The sequence below is a fragment of the Mirounga leonina genome, unplaced genomic scaffold (genome assembly GCF_011800145.1).
Source record: "Mirounga leonina isolate KUSES-001 unplaced genomic scaffold, KU_Mleo_1.0 Mir_97, whole genome shotgun sequence".
NCBI classification, from domain to species: domain Eukaryota; kingdom Metazoa; phylum Chordata; class Mammalia; order Carnivora; family Phocidae; genus Mirounga; species Mirounga leonina.
The window spans coordinates 7,848,835-7,874,120 of NW_023270889.1; the positions used below are offsets into that span (position 1 = coordinate 7,848,835).

The 25,286-nt window shown below is 38.5% G+C and overlaps 1 protein-coding gene across 5 annotated transcripts in view; it reads left to right on the forward strand.

Moving 5' to 3' along the window:
• The window catches only part of LOC118006538 (NAD(P) transhydrogenase, mitochondrial), a 92,064-nt gene that overhangs the window by 40,663 nt on the left and 26,115 nt on the right, over positions 1-25,286 (forward strand). For all 5 annotated transcript variants that reach the window (XM_034999230.1, XM_034999227.1, XM_034999226.1 and 2 more), the window contains 10 exons: positions 5,584-5,717; positions 6,226-6,417; positions 7,308-7,461; positions 10,347-10,508; positions 11,533-11,643; positions 12,834-12,979; positions 14,202-14,397; positions 17,128-17,361; positions 18,475-18,635; positions 20,976-21,155. In XM_034999230.1, coding sequence (XP_034855121.1) covers positions 5,584-5,717; positions 6,226-6,417; positions 7,308-7,461; positions 10,347-10,508; positions 11,533-11,643; positions 12,834-12,979; positions 14,202-14,397; positions 17,128-17,361; positions 18,475-18,635; positions 20,976-21,155 — 1,670 coding nt within the window. The remainder of the gene's footprint in view (positions 1-5,583; positions 5,718-6,225; positions 6,418-7,307; positions 7,462-10,346; positions 10,509-11,532; positions 11,644-12,833; positions 12,980-14,201; positions 14,398-17,127; positions 17,362-18,474; positions 18,636-20,975; positions 21,156-25,286) is intronic.

Sequence of the window (25,286 nt, forward strand, 5' to 3'; positions counted from 1 at the left end):
GATAAAATTACAAAATTAACAGAAATGAGCAGTCAAAGGGGAAAGCCCAGTGGTGCCTGCTTAAAAAAACAAACAAACAAAAACTTACCTGCCTTTTTAAATTAACTCTTCTTTTTTTTTTTTTTAAGATTTTATTTATTTACTTGAGAGAAAGAGCAAGCGAGAGAGAGCACGAGTAGGGTGAGGGGAGTGTGGAGGACAGGGAGAGGGAGAAGCAGACTCCCCTCTGAGTGGGGAGCTGGATGTGGGGCTCCATCTCAGGACCATGGTTAACCGATTGAGCCACCTAGGCACCCCTTTAATTAACTCTTCTGACTTCTTCTACAGTTATGTCTTGAAACACCTGATACGATCATTTGATCTTTTATATCTAGAATCTATACCAGACTGTCTCTGGGGTATATGGGACATCTCTTTATATTTGAAGGATTTGAATTAAACATTGGATATATTCTTCTCTTTGTTTTATGTTGTAAAAATCTTCCTGTTTGCTGTCCATCCCTTAGTTAGGTCTCTGTCTCATTCTGTAAGTGTTTTAGAAGCACTTTGAAAGGCTGTCCTAATGAGTAGCTTCATTTGCTGCATCAGTTTTTAATTGATAAGAAAATAGATTGGTCTAATGGCATTTTTAAGTTGTTTTAATTCTTCTAGTACTTTTTTTTTTTAAGCTTTTATTTATTTATTTGAGAGCGAGCGAGCACACGAGTGCGTGAGTGGGGGAGGAGGAGCAGAGGGAGAGAGACAAGCAAACTCCATGCTGAGTGTGGAGCCGGACTCAGGGCTCGATCCCACAACCCTGAGATCATGACCTGAGCTGAAACCAAGAGTCAGATGCTTTAGGGCGCTTGGGTGGCTCAGTTGGTTAAGCGACTGCCTTCGGCTCAGGTCACGATCCCAGAATCCTGGGATGGAGTCCCACATCAGATTCCCTGCTCAGTGGGGAGGCTACTTCTCCCTCTGACCCTCTCCCCTCTCATTCTGTCTCTCTCTCCCTCTAACTAAATCAATAAAATCTTTTTTTTTAAAAAAAGAGTCAGATGCTTTAACTGGCTGAGCCACCCAGGTGCCCCTCTTCTAGTACAACTCTTAATTTAGGTCTTCAACCTAGAGAAGAAACTGGTTGTGATTATGCAGGAGTACTTTATTATTATTATTATTTTTATAAAAATAGTATGTGACTTTTGGAAATGCAGTAAAGTACAAAGTAGAAAATAAAGATCATCTGTGATCTCTCTACTCAGTGAAAAATACTATTAACATTTTAGCCTTTTTCAATGCATTTTTATCATGTTGGATCAAGATATAATATCCTTCTCATTTTTCCCATTTAATACTATATCATAAGTTTTCTCCTTCATGTAACATGATGAGTCTTTAAGAAATCTTTGTATATATGTTTTAATGGTTTTGTAGAATTTTCTTGTTTTAATGTACCACATTTTATTTAATGGTTCCCCCAAAGTTGGGCTTTTCACTTAATTCCGCTTTTTGTCAATTAAAAATAATGCTCTAACCTTTTTTCTGTGTTATTCCAGTGTGTGTGTCTTCATTTATTTCCCCAGGATTAATCAATTCTTAGAAGTAGAATTACTGGGCAAGTGGATATCAACATTTTTGGCCAGTTGCTACATGTTGGTAAATTATGCTTTCCTGAAACTTCTGCATAGTTCATAATCTCATTAATAGATCCTCCAGCTTATTGTTTCATTTCAACATTATTATGATTTTTAAAATATTTTATTTTTAGGTCATTTCTACATCCAATGTGGGGCTTGAATTTATAACCCCAAGATCATGAGTCCCATGCTCTACTGAGTGAGCCAGCCAGATGCCCCCATTATTATGATTTTTTGACCTTTCATTTTGAGAGACAAAAAAAAGTATCTCACTTCTTGTAACTTTGATTCATATGAGGATGAACTTTTTTTTTTTAATTTGGTTGTTACCATTTCTTTTAGAATTAACCATTTGTATTTGTTTTTCATGTGTTAGGATCTTAGTGTTTTGTCTTTATTTAAATTTTTGTGGGCTTTTTATTAATTTTTTGTCATGTTGATTTTTGAGGACTGTAATATATACATATTTCATATTTAAATCCATTGATGTTTTTCTCATTTTCCCCATTGCTTTAAATTTAAGAAATACTTTTTAATTCAAAGACTAGAGAGATATTCACCAAGGTTTTCCTTTTTTCTTTTTCTTTATGGGTTGATTCTCTCCCTCTTTTTAAAAATTTTATTTATTTTAAGTAATCTCTACGTGGAGCTTGAGCTCATGACCCCAAGATCAAGAGTTGCATGCTCTTCCGATTGAGCCAGCCAGGTGTCCCGAAGGCTGATTCTCTTTTATAATTCATTCTGATCTATAGAATTTAGAGTTTAGTTTGAAGTCTGATATTAGGTTTGGGTAGATTTTTTCCCCCCGATACCTAACTGATCATCTTATTCCTTTTGTTCCTTCCATTTTGTGATGCCACATTTATCATATATTACATTTTTACCCTAGTAGGCCATCAGGGTAAGATAGTATTTTAAAATTGCCTTCTTAGTCTTTCCTCCTCTTGAACTATTCTTTTGAGGATTTGCTCATTTGGAACTTTTATGTACTACCCTGCTCCTCTTTTGGCTCTATTTTTTCCCTTCTGTTTTCAATTTTCGTTTCTGCACTTTTAGAATTTTCAAAAAATTAATCCACATGTGAATGCTTAAGGCCAGCTGCACTGTTATATTCATCATCATATTCCCTGTAGCCTTTATTGATTTTTTTAAATTATAAAATTAAAACTAGCTCTTATAGAAAATTTAGGAGATAAAGAAAAGCACAAAGAAGAAAATATTCTTTTTTTTTTTTTTTTTAAAGATTTTATTTATTTATTTGACAGAGAAAGACACAGCGAGAGAGGGAACACAAGCAGGGGGAGGGGGAGAGGGAGAAGCAGGCTCCCCGCAGAGCAGGGAGCCCGATGTGGGACTCGATCCCGGGACTCCAGGATCATGACCTGAGCCGAAGGCAGTCGCTTAACGACTGAGCCACCCAGGCGCCCAAGAAGAATACATTCTTACCACTCAAAGATATCCTGCTATGGCTAAACGTTACACAATGTAGAATTTACTAGAAACTATATAGTATAGTATTTTATGTATGTATATAAATATATATGAAACATTCATATATGTGTATATAAAATTTTTATTTACCTTATGGCAGCAGTCTATACATACTATGTCATTGTGTGCATTTTACTTATAATAGTTTCATGTATTCTAAATATCCCTCCTTAAATAAATTTTAACTCACCCTCTAGTTACTTGACTAGATAAATTACTTTGTGTGAAAGAATAGCCTACCCTTTCAAAAGTGATTAAATTTCAGACAGACAGTATGGACAGAACACATATTATCTTTGTTAAGATGCAAGTGTGTTTATGTGTGTGTGTGGTCTGTGCATTTAAAGTTGTGTCAGCTATCGCATAATTGTTTTGCGAAGGTCGAGTGAGTAAAATCAAAGACAAATCGGTAGTATATCTGGTGTTTTCTAGGGAGCTTAAATGGTTTTGGCCACAGGAGGTCTTGTAAAGTCAGTGGGGTTATAGTCCAGGAACTGATCCTTTAGCTCTCACTGGGTCAGAAGAAAGAAGGAATCCAGAACTTTTAGGGCAGGAGGAATTAGTTAGAAGCCAAATCAAATTTGTGAAGTTGATGGCGGTAAAGTTGGTGCAGTTAGAAGTCAAAGGGGGTGGACCTGGATCCAGAATGCAGTTTAAGGCGTATCAGCCTGGGACTGGAGAGAACAAGTAAGGTGTGAGGAAAAGCTGTAGCAAGCAAGAGGCTGGTTAACGGAGAAGAGGCTGGTTAATGGAGAAGAGGCTGTGGACTAGAGAAGAGGAAGGGGGATGATCATAACCACCTAGAAAGTACACATTAGCACTTTAAATTTGCCAGTTTACGTGGATGCGACCATATGATCCATAGCCGTAAATTACTGCAGAGCTCAGCAGCGTGACCTTTTTTGGGGGGGCGAGAGTCCTCAGATGTATGTTGTTTGCATCCCCAAGTTCTCATGTTTGAGTAAAATTTAAACATTCAAGATGGTTTTGTTGGACTGTAGTGGGGAGAGTAGAGGAAAGGAATATTTCCAGAGAATTTTGAGAACTGATGAAACCACCAGGACTTCAGAGTGTTGTCTTTGGGGGAAAATATCTCCTTATTCTTGCTCTTTCATGGAGACTCCAAAGATTATCCAACAAACCACGTGGCAGTTAGCCCTGTGTGGTGGGAGCAGAAGGTCCAGTGGGGGTAGTAATGAGAGAGAATGGGAGAAAGAGTGCTTATACCCAGTCAGGAAGGCCTTCAGTAATAGGAGGCCGTGGGATTTGGACTTTATCTCGGAAGTATAAAGTTGGCTTCAAGAAAGAGGGAGGTACTATATAAATACCCATTTGTATCTTTACAACTTTTTTTTTCCCCATATGTGCTACAAATCTTCATTTTTCTCTTTTGAATCACATGTATTCCAATCAAGTAGATTGAAAAACAGATTATTAGAATGCAAATTTTATTTTATATTAATTTCCCTTTATAAAGTCGATAGTGTTTTTACTAACATTCTGTAAAGACAGAGTTGAAAACTTTCTAAAAGAGGAGATAAAGATACTTAGGCTATTAACTCTCTGCTTTCCTACTACTAATCTCACAAGTTTATTTCCTTTGTCTTTTGGCTTAGGTATATATTGTTCTATGAAACTTGAACACGGTGATATTCTGACAATGTGGGCCCTGTTGAACTAACTAATATAGGTTAGCTTGAGAAATCCTTATGTTTGGTGCTTTATCTTATGTAAGAATTAGTGAATGAATTTAAAATGGGAACTATCTCAACTATCTCATGACTAGAGTGTTCCATAAGAACAGGGATCTTTTCTGTTTATCTACCAGTATATTCTGAGCACCAGGTATAGGGCTTGACTCATCAGAGGCAGAATAAACAGTGTTGAGGGGGGAATAACAGTGTATGCATGATTCCCAATCCCAGTCCCAAACTGGGATTTCCTATTGTTTTCATTTCGTGGCATTTCCCTTTCTCTCCTTGAAGTTATCCTGTGATAAATGAAGGTAGATTAATATATGTGGGGAGATCTGGTGAAGTTTGTTAAGATGTTTGGAAATATTCCATTTTGCAATTCATAAATTACTATTGACTATTCCCTTGCATTTGTGATCTTTATGAATTGTCCAATTCAGGTGCACATAGTTTTCTTAATAGCTTACTATTATGCATTCAAAAAGAAACAGGCAGAATGTTTATGTCTTCATGAGTGGTCCTGGATGTAAGCCAGTTTGGAAGAGCAGTACTAAGTAAGCGAACGGCAAGATCCCTCTGCATATTGGCTTTGCAGTTCACACTTACCATGTTTCTTCCTGGGAGGATGACCCGTTTCAACTGCGTGATGGACTTTCGGGGTATCTTGAAAGAGTTAATGTTTCAGATGTTACATTTTTGAGTGTCCAGAGACTACTGTAATAATTAGGAAATAAAGTTAAAAAGTATAATATAATTTGTCCTGTTCTCTTTGATTTTACCAGGTAAAAAAGCTCCAGTTTTATTTAGTAAAGAGATGATTGAGTCAATGCAGGAAGGCTCAGTTGTTGTGGATTTAGCTGCTGAGGCTGGCGGAAACTTTGAAACCACTAAGCCGGGAGAACTTTATGTCCATAAGGTATGCCGAACAGCTTCTTCTGTCTACGAGCCATCTCCCACGTCTTTAGTGACTTGAAGCAAGTGTGTATTCCGTTAAGGTATTCAGAGAAACTGAGGCCTGGAAAGTTTTAAAATTAAAAACAGGCACATCGAAAGCTCTTTTTGAAATCTGTATTTGGGGGCGCCTGGGTGGCTCAGTCGTTAAGCGTCTGCCTTCAGCTCGGGTCATGATCCCAGGGTCCTGGGATTGAGCCCCACATCGGGCTCCCTGCTCCGTGGGGGGAAGCCTGCTTCTTCCTCTCCCACTCCCCCTGCTTGTGTTCCTGCTCTCACTGTGTCTCTCTCTGTTAAATAAATAAATAAAATCTTTAAAAAAAAAAAAAAAGCTGTATTTGTTTGTGAGATGTGTATATATTTATAAAGGTATGTAATTTCACAGCTTAGCCTTGACTGTGACTGAGGAGTGTCCTAGAAGGAATGTGAACAGATAGAATTAGACCTTTCTGATCGTATTTTTGTTCATGTAGGGAGTTACTCACATAGGCTACACAGACCTTCCCAGCCGAATGGCCACGCAGGCCAGCACCTTATATTCCAACAACATCACCAAGCTCCTGAAGGCCATCAGCCCTGACAAAGATAATTTTTATTTTGAAGTGAAAGACGACTTTGACTTTGGTACAATGGGTCATGTCATTAGAGGAACTGTAGTGATGAAGGTAAGTAAAGAGACCTGTTCCTTTCTGAGTTTTCATTAGAAATGTTTTAGGATTTCTGTTTATGGAAGGATCCTATTTTGGAATTGAGATATAATCTAATAAAGGGTTGATGTGTTGGGTTTATACCAATAAAAAGTGTTTAGAAATGCAGAACGATTTAAAGAAAAAAATCACAGAGGCTTATATATACGTGAACTCATCCGAAATATGCATTGCTTTTGAAAAACAGAAGCAAACAAAACAAAAAACCAGAACTGAATAAAGTGAAAAACTTTCCCCTTGCCACGTATTTCCTTTTAGAGGATTGATCTCTGTTTTTCCATATATATTCTGTGCACATAGAAATTATGTATCCATGCATAACAAACATTCTATATTTATATACACATATGTATTTATATAAAGTAAATTATAAATGACATGAATTTATTTAAGATTATATAGGGGCTCTTGGCTGGCTCAGTCAATAGAGCATGCCACGCTTGATCTCGGGGTTGTAAGTTCAAGCCCCATATTGGGTGTAGTGATTGCTTAAAAATAAATCTTTCAGGGGCGCCTGGGTGGCTCAGTCGTTAAGTGTCTGCCTTCGGCTCAGGTCATGATCCCGGGGTCCTGGGATCGAGCCCCGCATCGGGCTCCCTGCTCCTCGGGAAGCCTGCTTCTCCCTCTCCCACTCCCCCTGCTTGTGTTCCCTCTCTCGCTGTGTCTCTCTCTCTCTGTCAAATAAATAAATAAAATCTTTAAAAAAAATAAATCTTTTAAAAAATTATATTTAAAAGAAAAATCTCCCCCCCCCCCCCCCCCCCCAGGAGAGTCACTACGTAGCTTCTGTGTTTTTGAAATGCTGGATTGACTGTTAAAAAAAATTCTATTTTTCTTATTTCTATTAGGATGGCAACGTGATTTTCCCTGCTCCCACCCCGAAAAATATTCCTCAAGGTGCCCCAGTAAAACCGAAGACAGTGGCTGAGCTGGAAGCTGAGAAAGCAGCTACCGTCACCCCCTTCAGGAAGACGATGACTACGGCTTCTGCATATACAGCAGGTGAGGACCCCATTCATGAGGGTTGAGTCCTGATTGTTTGGATTTTGTAAGAAATGCATTAATTGTCAAAATTAGTGAATGAGATCCTGTTGTCCTCCTTTGGATTCCATGAGGAAGTGGGCCTGTTAGAAGCAAGTTTTCGTAAATGTGTTACTAGCCTCACCTCTGTGGCCTTGGAGACTGCATTGATGGCTGACCCCAGAGATGCAGGTGCTCGCTAGATACTGGAATGAATGTGTGTGAAAGCATAGACGGGCTGTTAATGCTTTTCTTTCATAGAAAACATTTAAAATATAGCTGTTAGGAGTTTTATCTTACATCAAATGTATCGAGTAGTGATCTGTGTCAGATTGTGTTGGTGTTAAGTGCCTGTAAATATGGTTATTTATTTATCTTTACGAGTTATAAAACATCAGTTGTGATCATCTGCACGTTGTGTAAGACTGGGGAACCACATGTTTGCGTTGAAGAATAAACAGTAGGAGACAGGTATGGCCCTTGACCGTTTGTCTAACATCCTAAGTTCTTCACCTAGTAAAAAAAATTCAATTTTTAAGTTTTCATTTCTTTACAGTTTAACACAAATTCTTTGCTTTTTAGTTCGCCTTTATGAAAACATTAAGCAGTCACTGTAAAATAATGGTAAATATTCATTCTGGTTACGAATTGTTAAGAGTCTGAAATAGGGACATTTGGTTTTAAATTGGTTTCTCTCTCATTGAATGAATTAAAAATATTTAGATCTACTTGGAGCCAAAGCAAAAACAAAACAAAAGCAAACTATAAAGAATTAAGGACCAGCACCAGGCACACAATTCTTGTAGCCTCAGCATTCTCCAAATTCCCATGCGAGCCCAGATGTTTGAAAGAGAAATATGTAACTCTCCTTGAATAAAGAGCAAGTCTCAGCAAAATGACTTAAAGCCTCTAGTTGTGAACATGGTGAATAAATGGGGCAGTGTCCCTACTTGCACTTACTTGTTAAAAAAAAAAAAAAAAGAAACCAGATTATTATATTGTACCTGGAGAGGATTCTTGGAAGGATTGTAAATTTCCATTTCTCTTTGCGGTTCATGAGGAAATACAGTGCGGCATGTATGATGGTTTATTTTTCTAGGTTTCTCTCTCATTTGTTAAGTGAAAGTTTATTGCATTTTAATAGATACGACATTAGCATATTTTAGGGAATAAAAGAATGTCCTTATATTTGTTTTTCTTTACCTTAAACTTCCTCCTTTATAATAAAAACAAGCATTTTTCTTTTATGTGTGTTAGGAATCCATTTGAATAGCTTTCTCCAAAGAATATGATTTGCTTTCTTTTCCTTTTCTTTTTTTCTCTGCCTTTCTCTTTCCTTTGTTACAAAGAGTATAGAAATAGCATAGTTGACATTATTAAATATACTATAGAAAAGACATTAGTTTACTAAGGAGTTGATTAAAAAAACCCTTTAGATAGGTGATTCCTATCTTAGATGCCCAACAAAAGAATGGACTCCAGATTATGATAATTTAGTGCTGCTTGATTAATGTGGTCATTTAATGAATGCTAGGCATTGCACTAAACACTTCATATGCCTTAACCTATTTACTCTTTATAAGACCTCAGTGAGGTGGGCATATTATTATTTTCTTCTCCAGGTGAGGACAGAGAGGGTTAATAATTTTACAGATGATGATAATATAGCACAGAGAAGTTAAGTAACTTGCCTGAAATCTCACAGCTAGCAAGCAGTAGACCCACAGTTTGAACGAGGCAATCTGGCTTATGAAAACATATTTTTAACCACAACTCTATACAGCTTCTCTGATGTTTAACTAGAACACAAAACAATATTCTGTCTACTCTCCCTCCAGATGGTTAACAGGCCATGTATTGGAACCCTGGGCATTTTATATTTGGGTAGGGAAATATAAATTAAAACTGCAGTCTTATTACATGATCTAAAGTAAAATTAATGTCAACTCCTAGATGTTCTAGCTGTGCCACTTATAAAGAAATACTTCATAACACGGGGAAAAAAAAGTACCTTACTCAAGAAAGTTGAATTCCAGCTCCCTGGTCCCCCATTCACATTCTGTTTTTACTGACCACTAGGTAACCCTTCCTTCTGTTGCAGAATAGCCATCCACATGTTTGCTATTAGGGAAGGCAATAATTAAAGATGTATGTTCATAGCTGACTGTTTGTCTTCTGCACATTCTTAATTTAATTTGTATTTTTTTTTTCCTTTTCTTTGTAAAATCCTGTTTGCTGACTTGGTGTTGAGGCTGGAGTTGACTGCCCTGGCCAGCAGTCCAGTCCAGCTTCAGGAGCAATTGCAAAACCTCTGTCCCGGGGGGTGGGGGGGTGGGAGGTGGAGGCCATATGTTTTGGGGAGGTGCTGGAGTGAATGAAATCCTTCCTACTCTTTTAAAATCCCTCTTCCTCAGCCAAAGCTGAGTGACATGAAATTGGCTTCAAAAAAGTCCTGTCTTGTAAAGGTCGTGTCTTGCCCAAGTAGAAAATGCTTTGGTAGATTCTGTGTAGGTCTGTAATTCTGGAACAAAAGCACTTGTATAAACACATGTGGCATCATCAGTGAAAGTCAAAACAGGGAAGAGGACAATGGGGAAATTGTTATCAAGGTGACTCATAAATTTTACTAGATCTTTACAGCTTATTTTATTTGGGGAGATGGTGGTCAAGAAGTTGAGTTTTGTTCATAATACCTTTAACCTCCCCTGGCCCCCATCGTGAAATGTGTAAAAAATCTCATTATTGGCAAACTCCATATCGGGTGCAGAATTTAAAAGCATTGACTGTTTCACATGTTTTTGTGTGGGTGTGCGTGCTTTTAATCTTGAGATAATTGGAGGTCAGCTCATACTCTTTTCTTTCTGTAGGTCTCACTGGGATGCTGGGTTTGGGCATTGTGGCGCCCAATTTAGCCTTTTCCCAGATGGTGACCACTTTTGGCTTGGCCGGCATCGTGGGCTACCACACCGTCTGGGGAGTGACCCCTGCTCTCCACTCACCACTGATGTCTGTGACTAATGCAATCTCAGGTTTGGTCCTCTCTTGTTTCCCCTCATTTTAGGTTTTCATGGGCTTATTCAACTCTGCAACTGCTTTCAATGACGTTTCCAAAGTCTTCGTTTACAAATTGTATGGCTTGGCCTCTTGAGGTGGTGGTTGTGGTGGCTTGGGCTCCCCGAGGGGGTGAGGGTGGGTCTAGAAGTGAGGGGCCCAGCAAGCTTGTTAGGCCTTGGGGCTGCTCCCATTTCAAGCAGGGCAGGGCCATTCTTCTTCCTTTCGATGGTAATTTCCTTTAAAGAAAGGATTCCTCTGATATCACAGAATTGTAATTGTAGCATCCTTTAGGGGCTCTTAGATTCATCTAAACATCTAGCCTAGCAAGTATGTAGTAAGTAGGCCATACCTGTCATCAGATTCACTCCGAAGCCTTTGGAACAGGAAACAGCTGCCCAGGCAGGGTAGCCGAGCATCAGCCGAGCATCAGGCTGGTGGTGCGAGTCTTCACAGTGGTCCACGTGGCGTCCACACAGCTGCCCAGGAGCTCTTCTCTTTGGCCCCCAGTGATGCTCAGATCTGAGGAGTGAGACCCAGCTGGGACAGGTGTGGGGCTGGCCCTGGCTTGGAAGCCTCATGCTGCCAGGGCTCTGGGCACAGCTGCTGGGGGCTCTGCTGGGAGCGTGACTAATTCCAAGGGGCACCATACTCTGGAAAGCTCATCGTCATGGCTTTGCCATCATATTTTTCTAGTTCATGCGTAGATCCTTCCAGTTCAGAAGCAGTTTATCCACCCGCGGTCCCTTGTTACCTCTTGTCCAATAACATTATCGATTTAGATCTTTATCAGGGGAACAGAGCTAGAAAGTTAAAGGGAGGTCAAATTTTTATGCAGAAGGAGAAAAAGTTTTGTTAACTCTTTGCCCACAAGAGTACTTCAGTTACAATGGTGTGTGAGGACTTTCTCCGTTGTGTCTGTCCATGTGAGATCCTACAGCTGTGACACTTCATTTGGCCTTGTCTCTGTAACCATTCACCATCTTGCTTCTTTCTTCCTAGGGTTGACTGCAGTTGGTGGGTTGGCACTGATGGGAGGACATTTGTATCCTTCCACAATTTCTCAGGGCCTTGCCGCTCTTGCTACATTTATTTCCTCAGTCAACATTGCAGGTATGATGGCAGTGGTGGTGAGAGAGCCCAGAGTGCTATTTAAAAAAAAATTATTTCAGCAAGCTCTACACCCAGCATGGGGCTTGAACTCACGACCCCAAGATCAAGAGTCGCATACTCTTCCGACTGAGCCAGCCAGGCACCCCCTAGAGTGCTATTTTTTTTTAAAAGATGTTATTTTTTATTTATTTGACAGAGACACAGTGAGAGAGGGAACACAAGCAGGGGGAGTGGGAGAGGGAGAAGCAGGCTTCCCGCGGAGCAGGGAGCCCGATGTGGGGCTCGATCCCAGAACCCTGGGATCATGACCTGAGCCGAAGGCAGATGCTTAACAACTGAGCCACCCAGGCGCCCCTAGAGTGCTATTTTTAATGGAGAAGTGAGAAGCAAATATAAATCCATATAGAATAGACATTTGGACTTTTTTAGACATTTGGATTTTAAGAATTTAACTGTGCCTTTAAAAATTGTTTCACTCAGACCATAAATGCTCTCTGTGAAGAAAAATTATTTTGCCCATTTGTAATTTTTAGAAACTATTTGATAGAAGAACACCCCCTTCCTCAGTGCCCCAAAATAAACAAGCAAATGATTGTCTTGCTGCAAGGTAACTGGAAAGTTATTGAATGCATAGTTTTGAATTAAGTTGACTTATAGCTATCACCATAACATCTGTAAATGAGTATACTTTTAGATAAAATTTTAGCCTTTGCCTTATCCTAGCCTGTGTTTCTGAAAACTGAAAGCCTAGCATATCACTTGTGTAAGCTCATTTGATGCTATTTTGTAGCTAAAAATTAGTTAATGTGTCCAAGAAATCCGGTGCCTGTTGATGTGGCATTTTTTTCTTTTATCACTTATTATAGGTTTAACAGAGTAACCTATTTGAAAAAAATACTAGCCTTTGACCTTTGCATTCCCAAGCTGTTTGAATGCCTATTTACTTGTAGTCAGGCAGAAATAGTTAGTTCTGTACTCTGATTGCAAGTTTTCTTCCTGAATATAGGGTTCCCCACCTTCAATGAAACTGGCTTGAGTGATAGAATAAGTTTTAATTTTGAGGTTCTAAAATGTTACTTAATATATTTATCCCTAGGTGATAAAGATGTGCTTAAAATAGAAAAATTGTACCAGTTTAAAGATCATGTTTCTCAAAATACCTCTTTCTGTTTCATATTTACTTTGATAAGGCGGCTTTCTGGTGACCCAGAGAATGCTGGACATGTTCAAGCGTCCCACGGATCCCCCAGAATACAATTACCTGTATCTGCTCCCTGCTGGAACCTTCGTTGGAGGATATTTAGCTGCCCTCTACAGTGGTTATAACATTGAACAAGTAAGAGGCTGTTTTGAGAATTTTTATTTTTGCCACCGTGTTTTCTTTCCAACTAGATTTAATATTATTATTACCAAAATTCAGGCTCTACCAAGCAAATACAATAATAACTCTAGAAACATCTTGGTCAAATAGAGCATTCCTATCCCCTAAGGTTCACGACCCTGGATTCTAGAAACAGATTTGCCTGCTACCTGAATGTGCTAACATGGGTTTACCTGTTTGTCCCTCAGGTTTTCTACTTGTAAAAAGTGTCAAAAGGTTGTTATGTACTCGGATGGATTGTTGTAGGGATACAGTGAAATAATCAGTAACAGAATCTGAAATTTTTCTGTTAAATACTATTAGTTCTTTTCCTACTTACTTTCTTCTACAAATTCAGTGCATCATCTCTTGTAACCAGGAGATGTCATCTCAATTCATCTAAAAAAGACAGTGTAAAAATGAATGTTTACTAAAAAACAGAAATAAGTTGAACTTCAAAAGTTTCATCTTTCAATATGATTATAATAGAGACTTAAGTTTGTTCTGAACTCAGTATTTTTTATCACTTTTCAATGCCTACCACGAGATTGCAACTGACAGCAGAAAAATCATGTGTTCCTTAGTTTCTGCAGTTTACAACATTTCTTACTTGTTGAGTGAACAAAATCTTTTTTGAGAGGAGCTGGAGTGGTATGTCAGAGAAACCCGTGTCTGAATTCCAGATTTGCTATTTTCTGATCATGTGACCTTGGAAGAATTATGTAACCTTTTCAAGCTTTGGTTTTCTCTTTTTGTAAAATGAGGATGATGATTCCTTCAACTTCTGTGAATCTCATGGGGCTGACTTGAGTAAAATGTATGTTATGGTCCCTGGCATTTACAGCATCAGGGGTTGGCTCCTTTATAGTGTTTGGTCAGGTCTAGATCCCATCATAACTCTGTTTAAATTTAGGTACTTTTATATGCATTTGTGCATGCTATCAAATCCAAAAAGAAACCAATTTACATAAATGGTATAATTGCAAGTACAATTTAAGGTATTTAATTTATTAATATGCCTAATGGATAGGAAAATATATTGAAATATTCAAAGAAGAAGTCCGACTGGTCCCTCTATTGTCTGAATTTAAAATTGTTCTTAGGAAATCATGTTTCCTCAAGAGAAGTCCTCCCTATGCTAATAGACTGGAAGTTTTGATAGTCTCTCTCTCTCTTCTCTTCCCTTTCATTTAAAAAGATCATGTATCTGGGCTCAGGTCTGTGCTGTGTTGGTGCCCTGGCCGGCCTTTCCACCCAGGGAACAGCTCGTCTTGGCAATGCATTGGGCATGATTGGGGTGGCTGGAGGCCTGGCAGCCACCCTCGGAGGCCTAAAACCATCCCCAGAATTGTTAGCTCAGATGTCTGGAGCAATGGCTTTGGGCGGTACCATTGGTAAGCACTTGGTGGAGATCTGCCTTTATGGGAACACATAGCCATTTTTTTAGCGTACTCTTTGGACATAGTTGATCCACTTACTTAATGTTAAATGTTTTAAAATGTTTGTATTTTAATGAGAATTATACCAACTATGATTCTTCACCAAAATAAATATATTAGACACAAAGTTAATTATATTATTCATAACTTTCTAATTAATTTGTTGGATTTTATTTTCTATGCTCTTGAGATTACCCATATTATATCTGTTTTTAGAGATACTGTGTAAAGGTGGGCTTTTGTCCATCTCTTCCCAACTCCATCTTTAATGACATACACTGGTAGCTTGAAATTGACCATGGTGGTTGCATTTACACAATGGAAATCAACAAATACTACAAATCTGGATTTCATTTATTGTTTTGTTGATTGTCCAGACCTAAGAAAGTGATGGAGAAAATATTAATAATGCAGTTGAAACTTAAAAGTGTGCTGTTTCTATAGCCATTACATTGTGAATATCACAAAAATTGAGCAAATATTCTTCCAGTATTTGAAAACTATTATCAGAGTCAAGCTGTTGCTCACATTGTTGACAATGAGTGAGGTTCTCACATATATCTCGTTTCACTTTTGTCTTACTTGTTAATGCAAACAAAAATGTCAGCCAACATTCCCGTGGGGACTACACTCATTTCATCAGCTGCAAACACTAGGTTGGTGACAGATACAAGAGTTTGGCAAAAGTCAACAATTATATTCTGTGAAAGTCAATTGGCAATATGGGGTTTACAATAAAGAGTACCATATATTTTATTATTTGAAAATTATGTGCAACTTTATATCATCAAAAAATCTTGTACAGGGCGCCTGGGTGGCTCAGTCGTTAAGCATCTGCCTTTGGCTCAGGTCATGATCCCTGGGTCCTGGGATCAAGTCCCACATCGGGCTCCCTGCTCGGCAGGAAGCCTGCTTCTCCCTCTCCCACTCCCCCTGCTTGTGTTCCTGCTCTCGCTGTCTCTCTCTCTGTCAAATAAATAAATAAAATCTTTAAAAAAAAAAAATCTTGTACATATTTATATATGCACATGTTTTTATCCTGAGACGCTGGTGGTTGTATATTTACCGGTATAACAGTAGCTTTAGGACTCCTTTTATACTTCCCCAGGAAAGCTTTGTGTCCTTTCTTGATAGTCCCTGGAAAGGAACGAAGGAAAATGTGCTGTAGGTTCATGGCAGGAAAACCTCTAGACAAGATCTTAGCAAATGTTCTGAGGCACACCCCTTCTCTATCACCTACCTAGAGCCATACAGCTCTTTCAGAGTCTCCTCATTTGGACATTGACTACCCAGGTATTTGCATTTCTTTACCTTTGGACACGGCTCCCACTCACCCACCTGAAAACCCAGGCCTTCATATTCCAGCTGTTTTCTCCTGTGCTCAGGAGCAAGTTTTGGCTTGTGGAGAAGAGAGCTTGGGTTATTCATGCAGTGGGGAGAAGGTAAGGGTTTGGTTGGAGCCTCAAGTAATCTGAAGAAGTGTTAGGGGAGTGTTTGCAGGTTGTGATGGAAGAGGCATGTGTTAGTGTTGTGTGTTTGGTTTTTGGAGCTGGATCTTGGTTAGGTGTGTTGAGAAAACCTGCTATTTTGAAAGGGTATACATAGCCAGTGTCCTTACCTTCTGTATAGTCCTTTTAAGAGAATATTTAGCCCATACGAGGAAACAGATAAATACTTATTAGGGATAAGGATGGAAACCCTTAGATGTGGTCTTTTTTAAAAAAATTGAAGTATAATTGGGGTGCCTGGGTGGCTCAGTCAGTTAAGCGTCTGACTCTTGATTTCAGTTTAGGTCATGATCTCAGGGTGGTGAGATCGAGTCCTGTGTCAGGCTCCACGCTCAGCACGGAGCCTGCTTGGGATTCTCTCTCTCCCTCTGCCCCTTCCTGTATGCATGTGTTCTCTCTAAAAATAAAATAAAATAAATAAAATTGAGGTATAATTGACATATTAGTTTCAGATGTACAAAATAATGATTCTGTATTTGTATATATAGCAAAATAATCACAATAAGTCTAGTAAACATCTGTCACCATACGTAGTTACAGAATTTTCTTTCTTGTGATGAGAACTTTTAAGATCTACTCTCTTAGCAGCTTTCAAATATGATACAGTACTATTAATTATAGTCAATGTGCTGTACATGATATCCCTATGACTTGTTTTATAACTGGAAGCTTCACCTATTTTGCCCACCTCCCATCCCCTTCTCTAACAACCACCAGTCTGTTTACAGTATCTATGAGCTTGGTTTTTTTTTTTTTTTTTTAAGATTTTATTTATTTATCTGAGAGAAAGTGAGAGCAAATGAGCAGAGGGAGAGGGTCAAGCAGACTCCCCACTGAGTGCAGAGCCTGATGCAGGGCTCGATCCCATGACCCTGAGATCATGACCCGAGCTCAAACCAAGAGTTGGATGCCTAACTGACTGAGCCACCCAGGTGCCCAGGTTTTTTTTTTTGTTTTTTTTTTTTAGATTTCATATATAAGTGAGATCATATGGTATTTGTCTTTCTCTGACTTATTTCCCCTAGCATAATACCCTCAAGGTTCATCAATATTTTCACAAATGGCAAGATTTCTGTCTTTTTTATGGCTGAATAATAATCAGGTGTTGGCTTTATTGTAGTTGCCTCTCAGAGGTCTGTTGAGTTTTAATTTCTCTTTGACTTTCATTTCCCAACAGGATTGACAATTGCCAAACGCATCCAGATTTCTGATTTACCTCAATTAGTTGCTGCATTCCACAGCTTAGTGGGCTTGGCAGCTGTACTTACTTGCGTAGCTGAGTACATCATAGAATATCCACATTTTGCCATGGACGCAGCTGCAAATCTCACCAAGATCGTGGCCTACCTTGGTACTTACATCGGTGGTGTCACGTTTAGCGGCTCTCTCGTTGCCTACGGAAAGCTGCAGGGTAAGTGATGCCACATCACAGAGGGGTCAGTCGCTACTGTTTATGGGGCTTGAGGGTCCGTGTCAGTTTCAGAAAATGGCTTCACGGTAGAACCTGTTAGGTGAAGAATGTATATAGCACGGAGAGATATATAAAAGACCCTTCCTCCACCTCGAGATTGCTTCCCTTCCTTGATCCTTGCAGAGCTCACAAAGCTTTGAAGCAGTTCCTTCTGCAGACGGCTAGTGCACAGAAATTGGGGTAGCGGGACGAGCTGACAATCGATAATACATGTGAACAAAACTACATCTTCCTAATCCTTAGTTAGGGATGCCTGTTCACAGAAATGAATTTTATACATTTTCCAGAGTAGAGAGAAGCTTGTTGAATAAGAAGCTTGTGTGATCACCATACATACTTATTTTGAACACATACACATTTTTCGGCTCTGGCTTACCATCTTTTGCTACTTCTCGTGGCTGAGACTAGAAGTGGGGGAAGGAACCCCCAAACCTCACAGAGGCTATTTTCAGTGTTTTCATGAATAAGTGAGTCTATAGAGAAACTAACTTGTGATGTAAAAATCTGGTCTTTTCCTCTGAGTAATCAAGCCGTTAAAATTAAATAGAGTGTTTCCATGAAACTTAAAAATCACAAAAGAACTTCAAGCCTCCAATGCTCTTGTCTTATGCTTTGTTTCAAAAACATCTAGCAAACCAGGGCTCTGCTCCCTTGGGTTCAGTTGATAGAATCAGAAATGCTAATGTGCTAGGACTCTGTTTTGAAGTTTTAAATAAATGAAACCACACTTAACAACTTCTGTGTTGGTCATACGGGAAAAATGTAACTTTTTAAGATGCTAGGACAAAGAGTAAAGAAATTGTTGTGTGATCAAAGTAAAGAACAGTTAAGTTGAGCCATACTTTTCCTACTTCTGTTAACATTTGTTACATGTAAGAGCCCTAATTCGCTTTTATGTTTCAGGACCATTTTTTAAAATTCTGATATTTAATTTTGGTAGTTTAGGATTAAATGACATGCACTTAAGTGTGTGTGTGTGTGTGTGTGTGTGTGTGTGTGAGGGGGTTTTTCATGACATGTGCTAGCTTCTGACTGACTTGCGCTTGGTCCTAGGTATCCTGAAATCTGCCCCTCTCCTGCTTCCTGGGAGGCACTTACTTAATGCAGGCTTGCTGGCTGCTAGTGTGGGTGGAATAATCCCATTCATGATGGACCCTAGCTTTACCACGGGCATTACCTGTCTGGGCTCTGTGTCGGCTCTCTCTGCTGTCATGGTAAGAAGTTAGGGGTGGAAAGCACATCCTCAGTGAGAAACTGGCATATTTTGTTAGATTGCAGTCTAACCTATTTCTAGCTCTTCAAGACCCTTGATGGAATAAACATGTTTTAGAATGATGTTACATGTTCTTCTTTTTAGAATCTGGAAAATACAGCAAAGTGTAAGAAGAAAACCACTCTTGCTCTCCACTGAATGGTTCCTTTCAAAGTTGTTGGGTGCCATCTTTATTGCTCTGGGGTCTTTTCCCTGGATCAATGTGCTGGTGAATGGGAATTTTAAAAAGCCAAGTGTTTCAATTCTATTCACTAGGTGCCTACTTACTGTGACAAGGCCCACAAAATGGTGCTTTGGGTTTTATGCAATAAGGGTCAGATACTCCCTGCCCGTTAGTTGCGCTCTCATTTAATGGAAGTTATGATACCAAGTTAAAGAATTATGTAAAATGAGATGTAGTTAATAAACCCTGTGTGTTCAGTGGGGGAGTTCAGGGAAGCCTTTCATGATAGGTATGGTCCTCTTCTCCCTCTCTGATTTTTGCATTTAGTATATTGATACATACAGTATTATCTGGGTGTCTATATGCTACAATATAGCATTTTATTATATCAGTGTAGGATGCTTTTGCAAAACAGTTGTTATTCACCGATTCCTTCATGTTTGTCTAGTCTGGAGTCTATATTGTAGACACTGGTTTATGTTTTAGGTTTTTAAAATAATTTGTAGTGCTTAGTACAAAATTAGACATACAGTAATTGCTTATCAAATACATACTGGCTGCTTGATTCAAGATTTACAGTGTTAAAAATGATACTTATTTTTTTTAAATTTTATTTATTTGACAGAGAGAGACAGCGGGAGAGGGAACACAAGCAGGGGGAGGGGGAGAGGGAGAAGCAGGCTTCCCGCCGAGCAGGGAGCCCGACGCGGGGCTCAATCCCAGGACCCTGGGACCATGACCTGAGCCGAAGGCAGACGCTTAACGACTGAGCCATCCAGGGGCCCTAAAATGATACTTATTTTTATGTAATCTTAAGAGGCCTGATTTTGCCAGAGAAACTTTAGAAGTCTGAAAAGTAGGGGCTCCTGGGTGGCTCAGTCAGTTAAGTGTCTGACTCTTGATCTCAGCTCAGGTCTTGATCTCAGGGCTGTGAGTTCAAGCCCAGTGTTGGGCTCCACACTGGGCATGGAGCCTACTTAAAAAAAAAGTCTGAAAATTAACTTAAAATTCTTTTTTATAACTACTGACAATCCATTTTTTTTCTGGCTTATATAGCACTGGCTTTTGTTTTACTTTAAAGAAAAGAAAAATGGTTTTGATATTTTTTTTATCCAATAAAGCAGAGTGTCTCAAAACCAACAGCACAGAAATGCAAAACTTTAAGAATTACTATTTTTGAGAAGAGGTGAATTTGATATTAAAGAGGTACTTTATGCTTGTATGAGAATGAGTAAGATAAAATATTTTGTGGACTGTTTTAATTGCTTTTGACTTCATTAAGTAGTACATGAATACATTCACATCTTAAACTCAAAATACATAGGTGTTTGTGGAATAAAAAGCAAAAATCTTTCTCCCCATCGTTCTTTTCCCTTTCCTGTGTTTAGTGATTTGGGGTTGCACTAGAGAGACTTTGGATTCTGTTGTATTCCTCCAAGGAGTATTGATCATTATTTTTTATTTATTTGTTTTTGTAGGCAGCTAATTTGAAATCAGATTTCAAATCTGGCTCCCTTATGGTGGGAGCAGCTGAAATCTGTTATTATTTTATCCTTAACAGGTTTGCTTGGAGTCTGCCCACATATGCATAGTTAAAGAACCAGAGTTTTGGGCAGAGTTCATACATAGAATTTGGGGCTCCCTCTCTTTAGCCTGCTCCTCTGTAGTTTCCCTTCTCACTTTGCAGCTGCTGTAGTCACCCTAAATCCTCTCCTAGGGCCTTCAAACTAGCAAGACTATGGGCTTATATTTTGGATTTAGCTGTTTCTCCTGGCACCACCAGGGGCCTGCCCTTACATTAACGCCATAAAAACTGGGAAATTCACTCAGTGCTGTTACTTTTTTTCAAGTGCGGACCCCTCTCTAGTTTCTGCTTGCTTTTCATCACTGCCTGTTAGGGATTTAGGGATATTTCGGGGGTGGTGGTGGTGGTTCAGTGTTTATACGTGTTATATCTGTGGGAGAATTGATCAGTATGGGAGGCACTTGGTACCCCAGTGGAACTTCAAGATAAATATATTAATTGAAAACCAGAATGATTAAGAATCAAGATGTCCAGTGTCAGAGGTTTTATTTTTATTTTATTAATTTTGATTTCTGCTTTGGGTTTCATCCTAGGGTGTGACTTTGACAGCTGCTATCGGGGGTGCGGACATGCCCGTCGTCATCACTGTGCTGAACAGCTACTCAGGCTGGGCCCTGTGTGCGGAGGGCTTCCTGCTGAACAACAACCTGCTGACCATCGTGGGGGCGCTCATAGGCTCCTCTGGTGCTATCCTGTCCTACATCATGTGTGTGGTAAGAAATAGGTGTTTCAACAAAAAGGAAATGGTGTTCTGAAAATAAGGATCTGTTTGTTACTTTATTTGCAGTAAAAAACGACTATGTCAGTTCTTACTTTTCTTCGGTAGAAATATCAGAGTGTTTCATTCTAATAAATTTCCAAGACTGCTTTTAAAGTCCCCAAATGTAGATAATTAGGAAAATTAAATATCAAGATAAAAAATCTGACTCCATCTGGAGATAAGCACTTAAGATTTTGGTTTATTTCTTTCTATTCTGTTTCTTTCTTTACTGCATATCTGTGTATCTACTTATCTGATCATACTGTATATTATTTTACATTTTATTCTTTTTTCTTTCTTTTTTTATTATGTTCAATTAGCCAGCATATTGAACGTCATTAGTTTTTGATGTAGTGTTCAACAATTCGTTAGTTGCATATAACACCCAGTGCTCATCACAACACCTGCCCTCCTTAATGCCCATCACCTGGTTACCCCATCCCCCCACCCACCGCCCTTCCATTTTATTCTTTTCTTCTTACTGTATTCTTACTATATTCTAAGTAATTTTCTTGTTTAAGCTGCTTTTTAGGGGCGCCTGGGTGGCTCAGTCGTTAAGCGTCTGCCTTCGGCTCAGGGTTCTGGGATCGAGCCCCGCATCGGGCTCCCTGCTCCACTGGGAGCCTGCTTCTCCCTCTCCCACTCCCCCTGCTTGTGTTCCCTCTCTCGATGTGTCTCCCTCTGTCAAATAAATAAATAAAATCTTAAAAAAAAAGAAAGAAAGAAAGAAAAAAATCAAGAAAACAAATACTTCCTAGCTTCCTTTTTGTTTCTACAAGAAGGCAAGAAGATATACTGCAAATAATTAAAGGTTTGACTAGGAAAGTTTTTCAAATGATAGATACTGTTTTCTCGGTGGTAGTTCTGAATGACTGTGGAAGGGCGAGTGTGCAATGGAGTGACCTCAGAACATGACTCTACGGTGATTAATCCTTCAGGCAGAGAAAGGGTACTTTTGCCACCTCCCTTCTTTTATTACAATATTTAAAAAGCCCGTTATTTATAACTCAGAATTCCTCGTATGTTTTAATTGAAAATCTCTTTGTAAATTGAGTGCTGAAGTTATCTTTTTATAATAAGAAATCAGTTTTCTTTGGCCATTTTGTAGAACAAAGGATTTGATAGCCCTGAGGAAGAGGTTTTAAAATTAAATCTCCCCAGTCGTTCAGGGAATTTGGAAAGGAGGTGGTTTGGGTCTCCTGTTTGAAAAGTTTCAGGCTTTGGGGTTCTAAAAAACAAATGTTTATAAAGAAGGAAAAATTTATTCAGTTGTATTAGAAATAGTTTTCTCTAAAAATGAACTTTGTAAAAAAGTTTTTGTTTTAATTCCAGTGTAGTTAACATACAGTGTTATATTAGTTTGGGTGTATAATATAGCGATTCAACGATTCTATACATTACTCAGTGCTCATCATGGTAAGTCATGATAAGTGTATTCTTAATCCCCATCACCTATTTCACCCATTCCCCCACCCACCTCCCCTCTGGTAACCGTCAGTTTGTTCTCTATAGCCTGTTTCTTGGTTTGTGTCTCTTTTTTCCTTCGTTTGTTTTGTTACTTAAATTCCACATATGAATGGAATTGTATGGTATTTGTCTTTTTTCTGACTGACTTATTTCACTTAGCTTCTAAAAATGAACTTTTAACTCTTAGTTTGACTTTGCTTCATTTGGTGAATTTAAATGATCAGCAGGGGGCAGCAGATTTTCATTATTACTTAAACTTGTGGTTGGTCAAAATTCTGATTTTAAAATTAAATGGGAGGATTTGAATTTTAACAAAGCCAGTGGCCTGTTGATAGGGGGAGAGGTGAGGACCTGTGTCTAGTTCTTGGAGTATCATTACAGGTGCCTTCTTGCCTTTACTGTTTTTTTCTTAAATGGTTTTACTTAGGTTTTTAAATGTATCAATAGTATATCCCAAATTTGCCTGTGTCTTTTTTATTTCCTCCCCCCTTCCTCTTCATCTAGTTTCTTTTATTATTATTGGTTCTAGTAACTACAGACACTTACAGTAGCAGTTCTATGACAGTAACTAGAATAAGGTAGTAAGAGGCACTTGTTGAAAATACTTTTTTCTGTGTGTACTTCTGTACCTATATCATCTTTCTCTTATTCTTTCCTTTCATATTTCTTGATCTGCTTTCTATATTTTTGTTTTTTTTCCTTCTATTTCCACTGCCTCAGGCATGTCATTTATTGGCAACATAGCATAGCTATTTTTTATTCCTGTGCTCTATAATAAAGTGTTCTTATAGCTGTCCCTGACACGTGTCACACTAGATCAGATGGATGCTCTGTTTAAAATAGCAACTTGTATTAATTTGGATTCAAAGACAGTTGAAGCTTTAATTTTTTAAAAAATACTATGCAATTACAAAAATAAAAGATGTTTAATGTGGGAAATTTGGAAGAAAGGAGAAGATAAATCATTTGTAATGCCATTACCACTTAACTCTTAAGATTTAGTATTCTAATTCCAGTCTTTTTTCATAAGCATATGTTCGAATATATTCTGAATTGTTTATCTCACTAATAATTAGTGTTTTTTTTTCCTTCAGTGTACCTCCTTGCGCATTTTGATTATTTCCTTGGGAATGGAGTAAGGGCTTTGTGTTGGCTGTCGATATCGATGAATTGATTTCCACAAAGGACTCTCCAGGCTGAGCTCTCACCAGTGATGTGTGGGGCACTTGTTTTCCTGCACGCTCTCCCTCCCTTCGTCTTATTACAAAACAAACAAGGCAACCGCAAAAACCAGCCTGCTGTATTTTTTAATTTTGAAGATAGAAATTTTCTTTCCTTCTAAATTGCCCTGATTTTGACTTTTCCCAGTAATCTTCACTGATTCTTGGCTTGTGCTTCTTTATTACAAGAAATTGTTTCTTCATGGCTGGTGTTTTAGCAGCTCAGAGTGGTTCATATTAATAATAAAAATGAAATAGACACGTGTAATTGGGCATAGTAGTAGGCATTAACATACTGTAGGCATTAACACTGGGTGCTTTACAAATATTAGCTTATTTAATCTCCAGGCTAATTCTGGAGGTAGAAAATACTCTCATTTTACAAGGAAGGTATTTGAAGACGCCATTGATTATTGGCCTTTGTGTTTAGGGAGGCTAACCGAGCCCCCGGCACACTCATACGAGTATAATAATTATTAAATGAACATTAGATGAATATTTGCTTGCTCATTTCATATTTTGGAATCTTCTCTGGATAGGTCATGGTAACAGATGTCCTGCCATATATCAGTAGCTGTTAATAATACTAGTATGTTTAGCTTCAATATTTTATTATTTATTGAGGAAACATGCAAGTCCAAACCGGAACAGAGTGGTTTTATTATGTGAGAGGGAATGGAATGCTCCCCGAGTGGCTAATCAGTAATCCCTAAAATTGCACTTTTGTTCTGACAAAGAATTCTTTTGGGTGTCTTCTGAGCCGCATGCTTGTGGTTATATAATATCCAAGATTAAACTGAAAAATGTCGGTAGTGTCCAGATAGCCCCCTCAAATGAATAATTTGCTTTATGTCAGGTGTCATATAGACATTAACCTCTTCATGATTTTACAGTCCATTTACTTGAGATAGTGTCCAAATTGCCTGGGAAATAGAGGGCTTGCAAAAATGGGACAGCATTTTCAAACCGAATTTTCTGATTTTTGCACTTTGTTACTTGTTTCCAAATGAAAATAGAACAGAATGAAGTGAATCAAAGCCAAACCAATAATAATTTTTTTTTTTTTGCTTTGCAGTCAATTACTCAGCACCCACAAAGCATTGAAATGAGAGATGATAGTAAATAGAGTATATGTTATTATTGCTTTGGTTTTGTCTATTTTATGGCCTTTCCTTTGTTTTCAGATTTTTTTCTTAGAGTTTGCTTGGAATTATGTGAATTAAGTGTCTCTTTAATGTAGCATGCAATTTTCATTATAGGCCTTAATAATTTAAAAGGAATAGTCTTGGACAGTGTTGTGAATACTTTGTCTTGGAAGCTGGGAACTCCTCAATCTGTGGATCAGTGGTCACAGGATAGTCTCATTAATCACTTAAACAAGCAAAAAAAAAAAAAAA